Source organism: Mirounga angustirostris, unplaced genomic scaffold, assembly GCF_029215605.1.
Source record: "Mirounga angustirostris isolate CCGP_5_RB_7025 unplaced genomic scaffold, mMirAng1.0.hap1 SCAF_10, whole genome shotgun sequence".
NCBI lineage: Eukaryota > Metazoa > Chordata > Mammalia > Carnivora > Phocidae > Mirounga > Mirounga angustirostris.
In genome coordinates this window covers 112,291,817-112,310,338 of record NW_026991718.1, presented here as the reverse complement: position 1 = coordinate 112,310,338, position 18,522 = coordinate 112,291,817, and the positions used below count along the sequence as shown (strand labels likewise).

The 18,522-nt window shown below is 53.1% G+C and overlaps 1 protein-coding gene across 1 annotated transcript; it reads right to left on the bottom strand.

Moving 5' to 3' along the window:
* Positions 1-330: 330 nt before the first annotated feature.
* Positions 331-12,067, bottom strand: TRIB3 (tribbles pseudokinase 3). Its single transcript, XM_045885583.2, has 4 exons — positions 11,857-12,067; positions 9,759-10,043; positions 6,321-6,613; positions 331-1,593 (listed from the first exon to the last, which is right to left on the bottom strand). Exons 1-4 carry the CDS (start codon positions 11,926-11,928, stop codon positions 1,101-1,103), a joined length of 1,143 nt encoding a protein of 380 aa, XP_045741539.1. The 5' UTR covers positions 11,929-12,067; the 3' UTR covers positions 331-1,100.
* Between the last annotated feature and the right edge of the window lie 6,455 nt (positions 12,068-18,522).

The window sequence follows — 18,522 nt, the reverse complement described above, 5'->3', positions numbered from 1 at the left end:
AGAATGAGCCCGGGGAGCCAGTCCTTGCTGACGGCTCTGAGGGCGGAACCAACCAGCCCAGAAGCCCGTTCCACCTCTTGACTTCTTGGCTTTGTGTGAAATTTCCTTCTTTTGAAAGCCACTTTGGCCCAGGGTTTCAGTTACTTGCAGCCAAAAAGTACCCTCCCAGAGACACCAGTGCCTCCCGAAGGAACAGACGGCGAGCGCAAGACCCGCTGGGCTGCAGGGAATCTGTTCTCACAAACCACAAGCCTCTGGCCTCGCCATGGACAAGGAGAACTGCTGAGATGGGGAGGAGAGGATAGAACAAATGTCCAGGAGACATTAAAATATCTCATAACTCATTTATTAGGCAAAAGGTAAAAATACATTCTTACGGCATCCAAAACCCACAGTGTTGATCCAAAACCCAGAATAGGGCTTGAGACTTTCCAGGAGGCCAGGAGGAAGAGCCCGCCTCCTCCAACCTCAACTCTGGTGGTCAGGCCAGCGGGGGACAGCCGTGGACCCTCGTTCCAAACTGGCCTTGAGTTAGATGACGATCAGCCGCATGGTTTGAACCCGCAAGCCTCCAGCCTGAATCCTTGGCTCGGGCCTGGATGGAGAAGACAGAGCTGCTGGGTGCACAGTTCCCAGCACGGCCTGGGCTCTGGGGTCCTGAGTTGTGAGGGGGAGGCCTGGAGGCTTTGGCACAGGGATTTGTGAGAGGGACTGTCCAGGGTCAGAAGTGCCTGGGCACCAGCATGAGTGGATGTTGACACTTGTATTGGGAGGGCCCCGTGCGGACACACCTGCAGGCATGGAAAAGTGTGGTGAGCTCTGAGAGTGGGAGATTTGTCTTCTGCTCACTGCTGTGTTCCCGGCGTCTAGAACAGGGCTTGGCACACGGTGAACTCCCAAGAAGCATGTGTTAAATGCACAAGCCTGTGTGCACAGGTATGAGGAGCCACACAGGTGTGCATACAGCCCACTCCATACATGCCTCTTCCTTTCTCCCTTCTAGAAGGCACTAAGGTTCGGCTCGGTGCAAAAAAGGCCGGAGAGAGCTTGGAGATACCCCAAACTCAGTCCACTGTTTGCAGCTGAGAGTCGAGGACTCCCTAGCCATACAGACCCGCTTCTGCTTCCCCCTCCTCTTCCTCAGCTTCCTCCAACCGCGGCCCTTCGGGGACCACCTGGTCAGCCGCCCAGAGGTGGGATCGGGATGGAGCTGAGGGGATCGGGTTGTCCCGCAGCCAGGGGTGCAGCAGGATGCCCGCGGCCGTGAGCCGCTCAGCTGGCTCCCGTCGAAGGAGGCAGCGGACCAGGCAGCGGGCGGGAGCCGAGAGGCCCTCAGGCAGGGCAAAGGCACCGCGGCGGATCTTGCCAAAGAGCAGGGCAGGCTCTGAGTCTTGGAAGGGGTAGCGGCCTGCCAGCATGGTGAAGAGCGCGACGCCCAGGCTCCACACATCGGCTGCCTTGCCCGAGTAGGAGGCCCTGGAGCTGAGGATCTCTGGTCCCACATAGGCTGGGCACGCGTGTTTGTCCCACAGGGAGTCGTCCGGCCCGGTCAGCACGCAGGCGTCCTCCAGGTTCTCTAGCACCAGCTTTGTCCTGTGGCAGGGAGACAGACAGAGGGGTCAGCTCCCATGGGGACCCCCATGCCAACACCCTCTGCTCTCACCCTTAATGGCACCCATGTCGTGAGCGACTGCTGGCATCTGGCAGGACTGAGCCAGTCCTGTGAGACTGGTTGGTTGATCACATTTTACACACGAGGAGGCCCAGGCTCAGAGACGTTAAGTCATTTCTCAAGGCCACAGAACAACTGGGTTTGAACTAGGACTCTGAGAGGAGCACATTTCCCAACAGTCCCTCGAGGAGGGGCTGAGGGGGCCGAGGGCACTAAGCCTCTCTTAAACCAGAGGCAAACTTAGGGTCCAGGCAGGTAATAAAGTGAGAGAAATAGGAAGTGGGGACCATGCCAAACACCTCAGCACAAACACTGCCTAAAAAGGGCACTGCTGGGGCGCCTGGGTGGCTCAGTCATTAAGCGTCTGCCTTCCGCTCAGGTCATGATCCCAGGGTCCTGGGATCGAGTCCCGCATCGGGCTCCCTGCTCTGCGGGAAGCCTGCTTCTCCCTCTCCCACTCCCCCTGCTTGTGTTCCCTCTTCGCTGTGTCTTTCTGTGTCAAAAAAATAAATAAAATATTAAAAAAAAAAAAAGGGCACTGCTAACAACATTACAGTCAATGTTCTGGAGTGTCCATGGGGCACCTGACCCAGAGCTAAGCTCATTATCTGCTGTATCTCATCATTTTACAGCCACAGGGCACAGGGTTGGGATGTGAACCCCAGCTCTCACCCACCCAGAGCCACTGCTATGAACCCCTCACTGTTTCCAAGTGGCCCCACATTTCCATTTTTCCCCAAGAGAAACCAGAAACCATATGTTAATGAAAAATCCCAGTTTTTGAAATGTTGGCAGCCAATTTCAATTAAAAACAAATGAACACGGGGCACCTGGGTGGTTCAGTCGGTGAAGCGTCTGCCTTCCGTTCAGGTCATGGTCCCAGGGTCCTGGGATCGAGCCCCGCATCGGGCTCCCTGCTCTGCAGGAAGCCTGCTTCTCCCTCTCCCACTCCCCCTGCTTGTGTTCCCTCTCTCGCTGTGTCTCTCTCTGTCAAATAAATAAATAAAATCTTAAAAACAAAAAAACAAATGAACATGTACGTGGGACCAAAAAAAAAAAATATGTGTGTGAGGCCCACCATATGCAACTTCCGCTTTAAACAATTCCCACAGAGCACTCCAGGTTACTTTAATAATAACCTTTCTGTTACCAATGCCATTTTTTTTTATTACCACTGCTATTAAAATTATTCTATGACACCACTTCTGGGGCGCCTGCTGGCATTTGAAAAAAATCAAGGCCCAGGCAGGTAAAGCCACTGTTAAAGCCAAAGAGCAGGTAAAAAGTAAAACCAAGATTCGAAGCCAGGTCTGTCTCCACCAGCCCTCTTCTACCAACAGTACTTCTCAAACTATTGCCTTAAAAAGACATGAAGTACTTTCTCACCCTGGGAGGTCTGTGGGCGATGTAACTCATCCTAAGTTCACAATTATTTGAAGCTGGGTATTAGCTTAAAAAATCATTATAAAATTTATATTCTACTTCTTACTAAAGGCATGTTCATTTTAGTATAAAATGTAGAAGGAGAGACGGAAATAGAAAATCACCGTTAGGCAAGCATCACAACAGTAACTGCTACAAGGAAGGTGGATGCCCTGTGAAAATCCCTGGGCAAATTTGAGGAGAAACAGTATTTACACGCATGGCCTCGAAGCACCTGCCCAAGGTATGTATGTATGTATTTTTAAAGATTTTATGTTATTTATTTATTTGACAGAGAGACAGTGAGAGAGGGAACACAAGCAGGGGGAGTGGGAGAGGGAGAAGCAGGCTTCCCGCCGAGCAGGGAGCCCGACGTGGGGCTCGATCCCAGGACCCTGGGATCATGACCTCAGCCGAAGGCAGACGCTTAAGGACTGAGCCACCCAGGTGCCCCACGATTTTATTTTATTTTTATTTTAGAAAGAGAGAGCGTGAGCAGGGAGAGGGGTAGAGGGAGAGGGAGAGAGAGAGAAGACACCCCACTGAGCACAGAGCCCAAGGTGCAGGTTCAGTCTCACAACCCTGAGATCATGACCTGAGCAGAAATCAAGAGTTGGAGGCTTAACCAACTAAGCCACCCAGGTGCCCCCCCCAAGGTATTTATTAATTACAAAGGGTAAATTAGGAACCTTACAGTGGAGAACCTTGGCAGACCCCACCTTAACCAAATGACTGAGGTTAACAATCACAGGAACACATATCACCATCATGCATCTTCTGACACGGTGTGCTGAGAAGGACCTATCCCTCTTGTGGTACTCTTTTTTTTCTTTAAGATTTTATTTGTTTATTTGTTTATTTATTTGAGAGAGAGAGAGAGCACTCATGAGTTGGGGGAAAGGGAGAGGGAGAGAGAATCTCAAGCAGACTTGGCAATGAGCACAGACCCCACTTGGGGCTCCACGCACGGCTCCATCTCAAGACCCTGAGATCATGACCCAAGCCGAAACCAAGTGTCAGACGCCCAACTGACTGAGCCACCCAGGCACCCTTCCTGTTGGTACTGTTGCCAAAAATGCATAATCTCAGTCTAAGCATGAGAAAAACATCCATCAAATCCAAGTTGAGAGGCAATGTATAAAATAACTGACTGGTACTATTCAAAAGTGTCAAGGTCACGGTGGCATGGAAGTCGGAGTCTGGTAAGGAGTGTGTACAACTCACCTGCTGAATCAACTAGCCCTGAAAAGAAAATTTTGAAAAAAGAAAAAAAACCCAAAAACCAAAAAGTGTCAAGGTCAAGGAGGACTAGGAAAGACTAAGGGACTGTTTCAGACTGGAGCAGACTAAGGAGACAGGACAACTGAATGCAGGCTGGGGTCCTGGACTGGATCCTGGACAGAAAATTGGTATTAGTGGGAAGCTAGTGAAATCAGAACCAATCCATGGTTTAGTGACTAGTACTAGACCAAGATTAATTTCTTAGTTTTTTGGGTTTGTTTTCGTTTTTGTTTTTTTAAGAGAAAGAGAGAGAGGGAAAGTGAGCTTGAGCTGGGGGTGGGGCAGGGAGAGAGGGAGAGAGAATCCCAAGCAGACTCCCCACTGAGCACGGAGCCTGATGCAGGGCTCGATCTCACGACCCTGAGATTATGACCTGAGTGGAAACCAAGAGTTGGTCACTTAGCCAACTGAGCCACCTAGGCTTAGTTTTGATAGTTGTTTTTTGGTTTTGATAGTTGTTCTGTGGCTATGTGAGAAGTTAACATTAAGGGAAGTGGGTGAAGGAGATATGAAAACTCTTTGCACTATTTTCACAACTTTTAGGAAAGTCTAAACATATTTCAAAAAGTTTAAAATGGAGACGCCTGGGTGGTTCAGTCGGTTAAGTGTCTGCCTTCCACTCAGGCCACGATCCCAAGGTTCCGGGATCAAGCCCCGCATCAGGCTCCTTGCTCAGTGGGGAGTCTGCTTCTCCCTCTGCTGCTGCTCCCCCTGCTTGTGCGCGCTCTCTCTCTCTCTGATAAATAAATAAACAAACAAACAAACAAATAAATAAATAAAATCTTTTTTAAAAAAGTTTGAAATGTGAATGGGTGGGGGGTGCCTGGCTGGCTCAGTTGAAAGAGCATGTGACTCTTGATCTTGGGGTCATGAGTTTGAGCCTCATGTTGGGTGCAGAGATCACTTAAAAAAATAAATTAAAATGTGCCGTGGGGTCGCCCTCCTTCCCCACCCCCCAACCCCACAAAAAATCTTGCAATGTAATCCATGTTCCTGATGGCTGTTCATGTGGACCTGACTGGCTTGCCTGCTCCTGGACACACCCCCCTCCTGCTCACCGATCCCCCCCACCCCCCCCCAGTCTGGGGGAGGGGAGAGAATGCCGGCTCCCCTCTCCGCTCCCTCCCTCCAACATCACCGATTCTGTTCCACAGAAAACGTTCCCATTGAGGAGCCTCAGGGCCCGTTGTGGCTTGTTGTCTGTGGCCCTGACATCTTGGAAACACCTTAACAGTCCACTTTTCTCCTACCAATGGGGAAACTGAGGTCCAGAGACCTTGAGTCACCCAGAGTCAGCAGGTAAGCCCAGCCAGGCCTCCCCCCTCTCAAGCTCAGGGTGGATGAGGACCTCTCTGGAGTCACATCTGGGTTCGCTTCCAGCTCTACTATTTAGCTGTGGCATCTTGAGGGTTACTTGACTTCTCTGGGCCGGTTTCCTCACCTGGCCTCTGGGAACAAGAAGAGTGCCTACCTCATCTTTGTCAGCATCCAGGCCGAGTCAGAGAGTGCAGCCAAGTTCTTCGTCACTGTCAGCTCTTACGACTGTCACAGAGACAACGCTCCAGCCCAGGGGCTTTCATTAGCCCCGAGTCAACCTTTTTTTTTTTAAAGATTTTATTTATTTATTTGAGAGAGAGAATGAGATAGAGAGAGCATGAGAGGGGGGAGGGTCAGAGAGAGAAGCAGACTCCCTGCCGAGCAGGGAGCCCAACATGGGACTCGATCCCGGGTCTCCAGGATCATGACCTGAGCCGAAGGCAGTCGCCCAACCAACTGAGTCACCCAGGCGCCCCCGAGTCAACCTTTTCCCGGGAACCAAGCAGAGGAGTCAGTCCCCGCTTCTCCATTTCTTTGTGTAAGTTGCTTTGCCTTCGTGGGCCTCAGTGTCCCCATCAGGGCCCATCTCTTAGGTATGTCTGCGAGGAGGGTCTCTGGCCACACTCACCTCTCGCGGTCGGTGAAGACAAAGCGCCGCAGCTTGAGATCGCGCAGGACCAGCCCGTGCTGGTGACAGTGCGCCACGGCGGCGGCCATCTGGCGGAAGAGCGCGGCGGCTTCGGGCTCCGGGAGGCGGCGGCGGCGGCGCACCAGGCTGTGCATGTCGCCGTGGGGCCGCGGGAAAAAGGTGTACAGGTGGCGGGGGCCTGCCACGACGTCGGCGGGCCGCGCCACGTGTCCTTGCGGGGGCAGCCGCGAGTAGGGCTCCAGCGCCGCCAGGGCCTCGCGGGCCGGGTACACCTGTGGGCGGGGCTTGGCATGAGCGCGGGTGCCGCCCGGTGGAGCGGGGGGGGGGGGGGGTCGGGGGGGGGTTGGGAACAGCCCCAGCCAAGCCTTTGGGCACTATTGTGCGCTAGGCACCGGGCCCGAGCCGCTCCCCCCTCACAAAGCTGGGAGGCCACACAGCCAGCGAGTGGCAGGGCTGAGATCTGAACCCATGCTCCGTCTGCGCTCTCAACTGCCACCTTATATGGCCTTAAACTTCAGATAACTGGGAAATAATAGGTAACCCAAATGAAAATAACCCCCAGGGCCCAGGGCCGGGTAAATCCAGAAGAGCAGAGAGCGCGCGTAGGTCACCTTATGCAGAGCATCGCCAGGCTCATAGCTCCCATTCCCTAGGATTCACTGCTTGCCAACCCCCCGCCCCCCGCCCCCCACCCTTGCCACCCACTCCAGGCGCAGGCACTGCATGGCAGGCCGCGGGTGCCAGCCATAGAGATCCAATCTGCCTGACAGCCATGGTCCCTGCCCTCCTGATGCCTACAGTCCAAACCAGCCAAAAACTAAATATTTCCCAATTCTGATAAGCATTGCAAAGGAACCAAGAAAGATGCTGGAATAGAGAATATTTTGGAAGGGGGCACCTAGGTGAAAAGGTGTGGTCTGAAAGGGGTTCTGGGGAAGTGACCTGAATGATTCAGAGATGCCCATGGGATAAGGTTTCCAGGGGGAGGATATGGGCAGTGCAAAGGCCCCGAGGCAACAAAGAGCTTGAGCTGCTCTAGAACACCAGCCCCAGATTAGTTCAGCTGGAGTAGGGTAAGAGAGGGAAGAGGGGCAGTGGTGAGAGGGCGAGGGTGTCAGAAAACGTGCTAGGGGCTTTATGGACTTTAGGTGGGAGCCTCGCCACAGCCCTGAAAGGTGTGTTCTGTTTTACTGCTGGTGAGACTGATGTTCAGAGAAGGAAGGGCACTTGTTGGAGGCCACACAGCCGATCAGAGGCAGAGCGGGGAGACTCACTTAGTTTGTCTGCCTTCAACCCTTCCCATGTTATGTTGGCTCTCCCACACAGAAAATAAACCAATAAAGCATATACATATTTAATTCATGAAAAAAATGTAAGCATGTCTTAAAACAACAAACAAACACTTGGGTGGCATGGAAGAAAGAATCCAAAAAACAGAGACTACTTTTTTTTTTAAGTCAGGGCAAGCACATTCCTGCCTTTGTACATTTGCACTTGCCTGTCCTGCTTCCCGGATGCTCTTCCCTAGATACCCACAGGGCTGGCTCCCCCAGCTCACACGTCACTGCTCAAATGTCGACTCCTTGGAGAGTTCTTCCTGGACTAAAATCACCTGCTCCCCCATGGTCCCTGTCCCCCTCTCTCCCAGCTCCTAGCTTTCTCTCCAAAGCACTTATGATCACCTGGCACAGGATCACCCTTCCCTTGTGCCATATTTTACTTATTCCCTTGTTTACTGTCCAAGTCCTCCACTAGAGCATCAGCTTGATGAGAGCAGAACTCTATCTTGGAACCACAGCAGGGTGCATGGCACGTAGGGTGCTCAGTGAAGGTTTGTTGAATGAATGAATAGGTGATAATCTACAGACAGAATGCCGATCCCTCTACACACTGACCAGAAAAGGCGATGTGGAAACGGCAGGTCAGCCCTACGGCTCATGCTAGCATGAGGATAAGCACGTGCCAGGAGACCCCCCCAAATGTTTCTGAATAACTGGGGCTATGAGAAAGCATGGCGCTTCTGGTTTGAGCCGGCTTTGGTCATGCCACTCAGCATGGACTCCCCTCCCCAGTAGGAACAGAAGAAAACCTGTAATGTTGCAGGAAAAGGAGCCAGAGTTCAGGGATTCCTTAGAGCACTTGGGGCAGAGCACTGGGGACCTGCAGTGGGCAGCCCAGAGCCCAGGTAAAGCTGGTGGCTGGACACAGGTCTGCCTCTATCCCCCTGCCCACTGCACCCCCCACCCCAGTAGGAGCCAGTTGCCAATGCTCCCGGGTGGAGGCTTAAGTCCACCTGCTTCTCTGTGCATTCCCAAGGGGACCCAGGCCCCCTTCTTCCCGTCCCCTGTGTAGCTGGGTCTCCTGTATCTTTCTTACCCCACCCACCAGAAGCAAACTGACCTGCTATGTCTGAAACACGTGTCCTAGCATGGGGCCACAGCCCTGGGCTCGGTCTCACCTCTGACACCCCCTGGCTCTGTGACCACAGTTTTATGAGCCTCAGTGTCCTCTATCTGCAAAATGGGCCAATAATAGTAACTACCTCATAGACTGGGTGAAGATTGGAAGAGATTACACACACTAAGCCATCAACATAGTACCTAGTGCATAGTAAATACCTATTATTATAGTTCTTCGTCTCTGCCTTTTTAAGATGTGACCTGCCAATGTCCCCTGGGCCTCACTTGCCCATTTCCTGATTTCTGCCAAGAACCCTGGACTTTGCCCTAGGAGCCAGGCCCGATACAGTGAGGTTTCGTGCTTGGCCCTTCCTTCTTGGCCTCGGTCTTTCCATCTGTGAAATGGTCACAGGCTAAGCCCAATGACCTCCAGGGTCCCAGGAGTTCTGATGTCTACCCCACCTCACCCTTCCCTTGTGCAAATATCTTCAGTGGCTCCCGCAGCCCAGGGCCAGCTCCTTTCTCATGCTTTCACAACCGGTGGCCGCCGGCCCTCCCCTCCTGCCCCTCTCCAGTCTGGCCGGGGTGAAGTCCTTCGAACCCTCTGATGCCTCACATGCTCTTGCTCCTCAGGCCTCTGCACTGCGGCCTCCCCTGCCCGGATCTCCATTCTCCCATGTCTCCCTGGCTAACTCCTGCTCAGCTTTTCTGACACCTGCCTTGAATACACTGGAGGCTCCTGCTCTGTGCTCCCACGGCCCCTAGGCTCCACCCCTATGGCCTGTATCATACTATGGGCCTAAGCTGCGCATCCCCCAGGGCTGGGCCTGTCAGGTTTACCTCTCTGGCCTCAGCCCAGGCCAGAGCCTGACAGAGAGCTGGGGGCTCACTGACTGCTTCCCCAGTAAACACAGGAACAAAGTAACCCTAAGGACCCCTCCACCCTGACAGTCCTCTGGAGCCAAGGCCCTTTCCAGGCCCCTGTGATGCTGGAGGACAGTGACCCCAGGGGACCCACCTTGCAGGTGTACTCCGTGCCTATGGGGCAGCGCAGGGCACGGTAGGCTCGGCCACCTTCCTCGGGCTCCAGGAGGACATAGGGCCCAAGCCGGGAGGCAGTGGTCACAGCGAGGGCCTGGGCTGGAGCAGGGGGTGGGATCAGGGGCAGCGGGCAAGGGGGCAGCTGGGGCCCACTTCGAGCTTGTTTCCGGGTGGGACATTCGGTGTGTAGGTCACTGTCCAACTCCAACCGCTTCCTCCTGGACGGGGCACCCATAGGAGCAGCCAGAGGGGTGACTTGCATCTACAAAGAAGGGGGGAAAGCACTGAAGGGAGGCTGCTTGGCGGCACCCCCCTTCCCTAGCTGTTATGGAGGGTGACTTGGCAGTGTGCATTAAACTGACAAATGCACTTACCCTTGACCAGGTGTCCCACTTCTGGAAATTTATCCTCCCATTAAAATGCTCACCAAAATATTAAACACAGGAAAAGCTGTTCAGGAGAGCCTTGTATCTAATAGCAAAAGGCGGGAAACACCCCCAAATGGCCATCAGCAGGGAGCTGGTTAAACATCATGGTACAGCCACACGGCAGACTACAGTACGTGGACTGCCTTGGGAGGGAGACCCCACATTGAGTGAAAGGCCATAATCCCAAGGTGGTAAGAATGCAACAGCAGGTGGCTGTAGTCAGACATTCCTGGGTTCTAGTCCTGGCTCACACCCTTCCTGGCTGGGTAGCCCTGGGCAAGTCCTGCAGTCTTCCCCGGCCTCAGTTCCCTCACCTGTAAAGGGGGAGCAGGATGCAAAGCCCATAGGATTTTTACGATGATGAAATGAAAACGCAAATAATTTAGAGCGACCTGTTGCAGGGTGGATGTCAGCAAATCATTCATAGCCGAAGGCGCTTCAGAGTTCTCCTTGGGACTATCCCTGGGGTGGCCCTTCCAAGGCCACAGCAGCACTCCAGGCTCTGCTTTGGCTGGATCCATGCCTCAGAGGCTGGTAGGGCCTGGGATAAGCTCCCTGGGGCAGGTGGTTACCCTAACCGAGCAAGGGACTTCACAGGCCACACTGCGGGACTAGAATCTCCACGGTAGGATGGAGGCAGCCCCTCATATCTATTTCTCGCTGCCCCCGGACACCTCTGGGGGAAGAAGGGCCGGTCACACCAAACACACTCACAGAACCCAGAGCAGACAGCTGTACACACACCCCTCAAAACCACAGTTTGTCCAAGCCAGCCAGCTGAGACACCACATGGAGGGCAGAGAGGGGCACGCACATCATTAAGTGACACACGCCTCATCCTCCGTGGGCAAGTGTGCAGGCATGCACACACAAAGCCCTCGCACCCATCACGCTCCCCACTGCACGACCGACAGCAGGAAGGTCACCGGCACCGTCTAACACGAGCCCCATCCCCCTCGGCCGCCTCGCCCAGCCCTCCCCAGCCAGGCTCCCCCGGTGGGAGCGGAAGCGGCGGCCAGCGGGGGTCCCGAGGCAGAGGATCAGCGGAAACGGAGCGGCGGGAGGCGGAGAGGCAAGGCAAGGAGGCTGGGCCCCAGGGCTGCGAGACACCCCAGGGTCCGCAGGCACAAAACACACACGCGCACAGCACAACCTGCGACCCGCAGCCGCAGCGCCAGGGGCACACCTGCGGCGACGCTCCGTGCGCTCCGGGGTCCCGCACCCCGCATCCTCGCTTCCACTCGCCCTGCGCCCGCCCGCGTCCCCAGGGCACCCCAGCCCGGCCCCAGCCGTGTCCCCCGCTCGGCCGACACCGGCCACCAGGTACGCAGCCCTCCCCACAGCTCGCAGCGTCCGCCGAGACACATTCCCCCCAGCCCCGCAGGCTCACGCGGACCCCCAGGCTCACCCTACAGCGACACAGACCCTACACAGAGTCCCCGGCGCCCCCCCCCCCGCAACAGGCCCCTCACACACACGCCTCCCCCGCCCCACACTCACCTCTCGGGGCGACACTCCCACACCTCTGTCCCCGCCTCCCTCCGCCCCCCGGATACCGCCGCCACCTTCGCGGGGGCGCACCCTCGCACCCCGCCCTCCACCCCCGCCCGCTCGCGGCTCCGGCCCCTCTCGGGCCCCGCTGGGTACCTGGGCCGGGCGTGCGGCAGGGGTCCTGAGTCGCCGGGGCACTCCCACGTGGCCGGGGGCCCGCTGCGACATGACCGAGCTCGGGACCCCGGCCCCCCACAGCCGGACACGTGTGGAGCCGCCGGCGCTTCCGCCGCGAGTGTCTCCCGGCCCCAGCGCCGGCTCCGGCCCCGGCCCGGGTGATGCAAACCTGCGCTAATCTGCCACCGCCTGCGCGCGGGCCCGGGATTGCACCATCCCCCGGGCTCCGCCCCTGGGGCCACCGCCCCGGCGCGCCTCGCCCCGCCCCCCTCGCCTCACCTGACCTCCAGGGGTGCCTGGGCTCCACCTCCTCCCCGACCTGCCCCGCGCACACGCCCCCTACTGGCTCTCCCTATCACCTTGGAAAGAGCACTTTAACTTTTCTGAGCCTCAGTTTCCCCGTATGTGAAATGGGGAGAACATCCTCCCCTTTCAGGATGCGGAGGAGAAAAAGAGCAAACCGTGACGGTTTCCGCGTGCTTTCCTGTTCATAAAGAACCTTCCCACCATTGCTTTATTAACTTTAGGAAGACCCTCGGCAATCAGAAAGCCCCGCTCGCCCCATCCTACTAAGGGGTAGCCTGAGGCCCAGCGCTGGGAAAGCAGCCTGGGAGCTCTGCAAAGACTGCAGACTCAGGAGCTGACTCCGGACCCAGAAGAGCTAGTGTGGTGCCCTGGGGCTGCCTGAGGTCGGGCAGGCTTCACAGCGTTCATTGAGGCAGTGCAGCCTAATGATTAAGAGTCAGTGCCTAAACCAGCCTAAGAGTGCACCCCCACCTTTGCACATACGCACTGTGCAACCTCAGGAAAGCTACTTCAAACCCTGCTGGGACTGAAGTTCCTCCTCTGTAAAATGGGCTTATAGGAGTCTCACTTCACAAGATGTTTGCTGGGACAAAATACTTAGAACTATGTGGCACATCCTAAGTGCTCAATAAATAGAATGGAGGCTCAGAGAGGGGAAGGCACCGATAACAGGATTTGCAGCCCAAGCCTAGGAGGCCCTGGGGCCACTTGCTATTTGGTGAAGCATCACTGTACAGCCCTCAGGGTCCAGCACCTTTCTGGGAAATCCCTTTTAGGTCTTGATGTCTGAATGCACCAGGGTCAAAAAATAACTCCTCCAGGCAGAGGTTGGATGAATCGTGGGTGGAGTTACCTTTGTTTCTCAGGTTCCAGAACCCCAGGGAGCAGCTCACCTGTGTCTCAGGACCTTCAGGGCTCATCAGGGTGTTCTGGGATCTCATTTAACCCTGGAGACTCCCCTGCCAGGGAGTGACTAATGAACTCATTTTCTACACCAGGACCTCTAGACTCAAGTGGAAAATCCCACAGCAGTAAGGGACAAAGAAAGGTGGGTTTGGTTGTTTTCTGAGCTTCTCTCTGAAGCCAAAACTGTGCTGGGTTTGCTCAGACATCCTTAGCTTTGTCCATGCTGTGTCAGACCCTGTTCTAAATGCTGGGGGCTCAACAGTGACAAGACTGACCCATCCCTGCCCTCACAGATCTCATAAATCAGTGGGAAGACAGACCATTAGCAAGAAAATAAAATCAATAACCAAGATCATTTAAAATTGATGTCATGTATTTTCTTTTTTTTTTTAAAGATTTTATTTATTTGAGAGAGAGAGAATGAGAGACAGAGAGCACGAGAGGGAAGAGGGTCAGAGGGAGAAGCAGACCCCCCGCTGAGCAGGGAGCCCAATGTGGGACTCAATCCCGGGACTCCAGGATCACGACCTGAGCCGAAGGCAGTCGCTTAACCAACTGAGCCACCCAGGCGCCCGATGTCATGTATTTTCTTGAATAAAGAAATAAGATAGATTTGAATAGGATAGATTTGTCCTCTATCAGATATGAGTGAGGGGTGTCTATTTTCATGAGGGTTCATCAGGAAGGTGATGTTTAAACTAAGATCTTAAGGAAGAGATGGGTGAGAAGTGCAAAGATCTGAGGGGACACAGAAAAAGTAAGTGCAAAGGCCCCAAGGCACTTAAGGAACCATGAGATAGTCACTATGACCTCTATTCTACAGATGAGTGAAAGTAAGGGGCTTACCCAAGAGCACCCAGCTGGTAGTATGAAGCAGATTTGAGATTTGCTGGGGCAACTAACTCCGGTGGCCACACTGTTCAGGGGCATTTTGCAACCTTTGCACCCCAGTCGCCTTCACCTGGACTGGTGGATATGGCTTCTGGAACTGTACCCAGCGCATGGTCCCCCAGGTGTGGGGGTGAGCCTTGTCACAGTTGAGGGTGTCAAATCCCAGTTCTCTAGACCAACAGAACATAAAATATAAGTCACACTTGTAGTTTCAAATTTTCTAGTCAAGCATTAAAGAAGAACAAAAAGAAATTTATTTTTTTAAAAGATGTATTTATTTATTTGAGAGAGAGACAGCATGCGTGCACACGAGGGGGGGAGGGGCAGAGGGAGAGGGAGAAAGAGAATCTCAAGCTGACTTCCCGATAAGCGTGGAGCCCGACAGGGGGCTCGATCTCACAACCCTGAGGTCATGACATGATCTGAAATCAAGAATCAGACACTCAACCAGCTGAGCTACCCAGGCGTCCCTGGGTGAAATTAATTTGAATAATATATTCTATTTAATCCAATATATCTAGCATACTATCATTTCAACAAATAATAAAAAATTATTAATGAGATCATCTAATTTTTTTCCTTACTGATTTTTCAAAATCTGGTATTTTATACTTAGTTCAGAAAGAAATCAGCGTGGGAGCTAAATTGTCAGTGCTTAAAGTGAAATGTTATTCTACCAAAACAATTAAACTGTGTTTAACGGACAAAATGTTTCATCTGCATTAAAATTAAAAGTTCAATCACATGAAAAAATTGAGTTTCTTAGTCATACTAGCTCTATTTTAAACGCTCCGTAACTTTATGTAGTAAATGGTTACCTAATTGAGTAGCACAGCCCTAGACCACGATTTCCTGGCACATGATCCAGGGAGTGTAGCAAAGAAGTGAAGGGCCTATTGGGTTGATGGTATAGATGCTAAATAACCTTGAGCTTCAGTTTTATGCAACTATAAAATGGGATTAATTATACCCTTCCTTGCATTATAGTCCTAAGGATTAAATGCATTAAGGTATCCTCGAGTCAGATCACATTTCGTGGGTTCACATCTTACCACTTCCAAGGGATGAAATTTCAGGTAAATTCCTTAAGCTCTCTGTGCCTCAGTTTCCTCATCTGTAAAATGGAGATAATAATAGTACCTATTTCATTGGTTTGTCGTGAGGATCCGATGACTTAATATTTGTGAAGTGCCTGGAATATAAATGCTATATAAATATTTGTTTAAAAGTAAGAAAATAAATGGTGACCAACTCCCCTCCCCAGTAAAATGCAAAAATGTTCTCATTCCTAGAGAGAGAATTTGGCTCTCATGAATTTCCTTCTCTCCAGGCTTAGACATTGCACTACTCTGGTTTCTGAGCCAAGCAGGCTGCATGTCTATTTGCTGTAGTTCTGCTGGCCCTCAGCACTGGGGACTGCGGGGAGGAACTCAGGCTGTACTCTGAGAGAGGAGAGGCATGGGGGTCCAAGGACCCATGACAATAGCTCCTTGCCTCCTTCCTTTCTACCTGGCCTGGCCAGTGCTTCCCACATGCCTGAGAATCCACCACTGGTGTCCTTCATCTTTATAACTTCTCCCCCACAGAAGTCGAACAATGCCTTGGAAAGAAATGTGGTTGGATTCCAGGTCTGGCTAAAGCCATGGGTCCTGTGAGATGGTGGGCAGGTCATCTCCCCTTTGGGAGCCCTGCTGTTCTTCCCTGTAAAATAGGAAGGAAGAGTTGGATTAAGTCAGTGTTTTCCAAAATATAAAATGTACACCAATGGTAGGATGCCAGGTAGTTTTAGGGTCTCCAAACTATTAAATAACATGGAATCAGATCGTGATACGGGTATTTCCTTTTGATTTTCTTCCTGTTCCTCCAGTTACTAGGGAGAAAGTCTCATTTAACAGCTTCTATGTCTTTTTTTTTTTTTTTTAAGATGTATTTATTTATTTAAGGTGGGGAGGAGGGGCAGAGGGAGAGGGAGAGAGAGTCCCAAGCAGACTCCATGGTGAGCCTAGAGCCTGATGCAGACCTCGATCTCACAACCCTGAGATCAGGACCCTGAGATCACCACCCGAGCTGAAACCAAGGGGCGCCTAATCCAGGTGCCCCAGCTTCTATGTCATTAATACCTTCCTTGTTAAGGGAGAAAAGCAGGGTCAGTTCAGAGCCTTCAGCAAGAGACAGGATTTAGGGGCGCCTGGGTGGTTCAGTTGGTTAAGCGACTGCCTTCAGCTCAGGTCATGATCCCAGGGTCCTGGGATCGAGTCCCGCGTTGGGCTCCCTGCTCTGCGGGGAGCCTGCTTCTCCCTCTCCCACTCCCCCTGCTTGTGTTCCCTCTCTCGCTGTGTCTCTCTCTGTCAAATAAATAAATAAAATCTTTAAAAAAAGAGAGAGAGACAGGATTTAGCTAGACTCTAAGAATCTTTTTTTGCTGTTCTTGTATTCAATAATTTTTTATTTTTTTGAATTTTTTTATTTTTTTATTTTTTGAGAGAGAGCTCACGCAGGGGGAGGGACAGAGGGAGAGGAAGAGCATCTCAAGCAGGCTCCATGCTCAGCGTAGAGCCCACTGTGGGCTTGATCTCGGGCCTCCGAGATCATGATTTGAGCTGAAATCAAGAGTCTGAGCCAAAATCAAGAGTCAATCAACCGACTGAGCCACCTGGGCGCCCCCTTGTATTCAATTTTATAGCCATTTCCTCTTTATGGAAAATGATGGCTTTCCATTTTAAGTGAGTGATTTAAATTTTCCATTTTAAATAAATTTCCCTACGTTTTTAAAAATGAGCTGATTGAAAGAAAAACACTACAGAACTCATAGTACAAATGGGTAGATAGATTTGGGCCAATGGATCTGGGAATGACAGTAGGTGATTCAAGAGTTGCAGTCCTCAGCTCAGGCTCCTCTTGGGGAGCCCTTATTAGGCGACTGGGCACCTCCTTCTTCTCTGGGGTCTCCCAGGGGCTTTGCAAAATCCTTCATCATCTGAATCTGGCTCAGGCTGGGCCCCAGGAAAGGCAGGAAGGCCAGTGCCTGGCACAGCATCAGCCCAACGGTGGCCCAGTGGCAGTTACAGCCCTGCTGGGTCATCCAGGCCTGTCCTCTGAGTATGGGAATGTGATTCTTTGCCCATGGATGGAGCGTGGCCCCATGTGGGTGCTTCCCTTGCATCATCTTACTGCATTCTCAGACTTCCCCGCCAGGTTCCTGTTTTCATGCCTGGAGGCAGATGAGGGAACTGGGGCTCAGAGAGTGACATCACTGGCCTAAGGAGTAAGTGGGGGCCGTGAGATTAGGAAGCAGCCAGTCTGGCTCAAAGTCTGGGTGGCCTTTGTCTACAGCTTTGTGCCACCTCCTTGACCTCTACTGGCTATCTGACACCGGGCAAGTCACTTAGCTGCTCTGAGACCCAGAGCCCTCATCTACGAAATGGAATTGACCTAGTATATCCTCCAGACAGGAGAGGGGTATCGAATGGCACATTGCCATTGGGCACTGTTACTGGATTAAATGGAGGGTTAACTGAGTTAATACCAAGTGCTCAGAAGAGTTCCTGGCCAGGGTAAGCACATGATGGTACGTGGCTGACGTAGTTTCCACAAAGCCGAGGATGCCACCTCTCCACACGCCGCCCCCCACCCCCCCCGCCACCACCCCAACACATGCCTTGCGAGCTGGGGGTGGAGAGGTAGGGGCACATTTCCTGAGCATCCCCCCTATGGCAGGGCCTGGGCTGTATCCTGCAGCTGCTTCCTCATGCAACCCTGACCACGACCCTGTGAGCTGAGGGTGAATTTATGCTCTTTTCACACCTGAGAAAATCAGGTGTCACAGAGAAGTAACCTGCCCAGCGTCACACAGCAAGCCAGAGGGGTTTGAACCCAGGTGTGTGTGGTTCCAAAGCCCATGTCACTGACTGTTCCAGAATCATCCACTAGACTGATTGAAAGTTCCTAGGGAAGTCCCATGCCCTCCTCAAGGGCGAGGGGTCCTCTCTCCAACCTGTGGCGGGAGGAGCCAGAGACTGCAGGACGAAAGCTGGTTTCTGTTCTGACCTTGCCGCCGACAGCTGGGTGACCTTGGGCGGCCACCAGTCCTTCTCTGGGCTCAGCCACGTAATTACTGCTTTGTGTGTGTTGGAAGTGGGGCTCTGCGAACTTCCAGGGATCCTGATTCTCCCCCTTGCTTTCCCGCTGGGAGGAGGCAGCCCTGGATCCTCCTGCTCCCAATACTGGAGTTGTTGCTGAGTCATCTGGTCTCTGCCCTACCTGCCTGCCTCCTGCTGGTCCTGAAGCCATCTGGGCCCGGGAAGGAAAGGGAAGGAAAGGGATTACGTGTGTTTGATTCAGGCGGCTGCCCAGCCCTTCTGTTTCTGGGAAAAGCTTGAGGAGTAAGAGAGGGTACTGAGGTGTTCAGCCAGCAGCCAGTTGCATCAGAAAGCCTTACGCAAGATGCCCTCCTGGGTCAGGCACAGAACCCTGCCTCATAGCCCCTACCCCCACTCTGGTCCCCTGGGTGCCAGAATGAGGACTGCTGGGCCGTGTGGGGGA

Bases quoted from the DNA above. Each gene is read 5' to 3' on its own strand.
- TRIB3 (XM_045885583.2), bottom strand. From the start codon at position 11,928: ATGTCGCAGCGGGCCCCCGGCCACGTGGGAGTGCCCCGGCGACTCAGG. The intron at 6,614-9,758 runs GTGGGTCCCCTG...CCCCGCCCACAG, and splicing joins GCACGGAGTACACCTGCAAG to GTGTACCCGGCCCGCGAGGC. The intron at 1,594-6,320 runs GTGAGTGTGGCC...TCCCTGCCACAG, and splicing joins GTCTTCACCGACCGCGAGAG to GACAAAGCTGGTGCTAGAGA.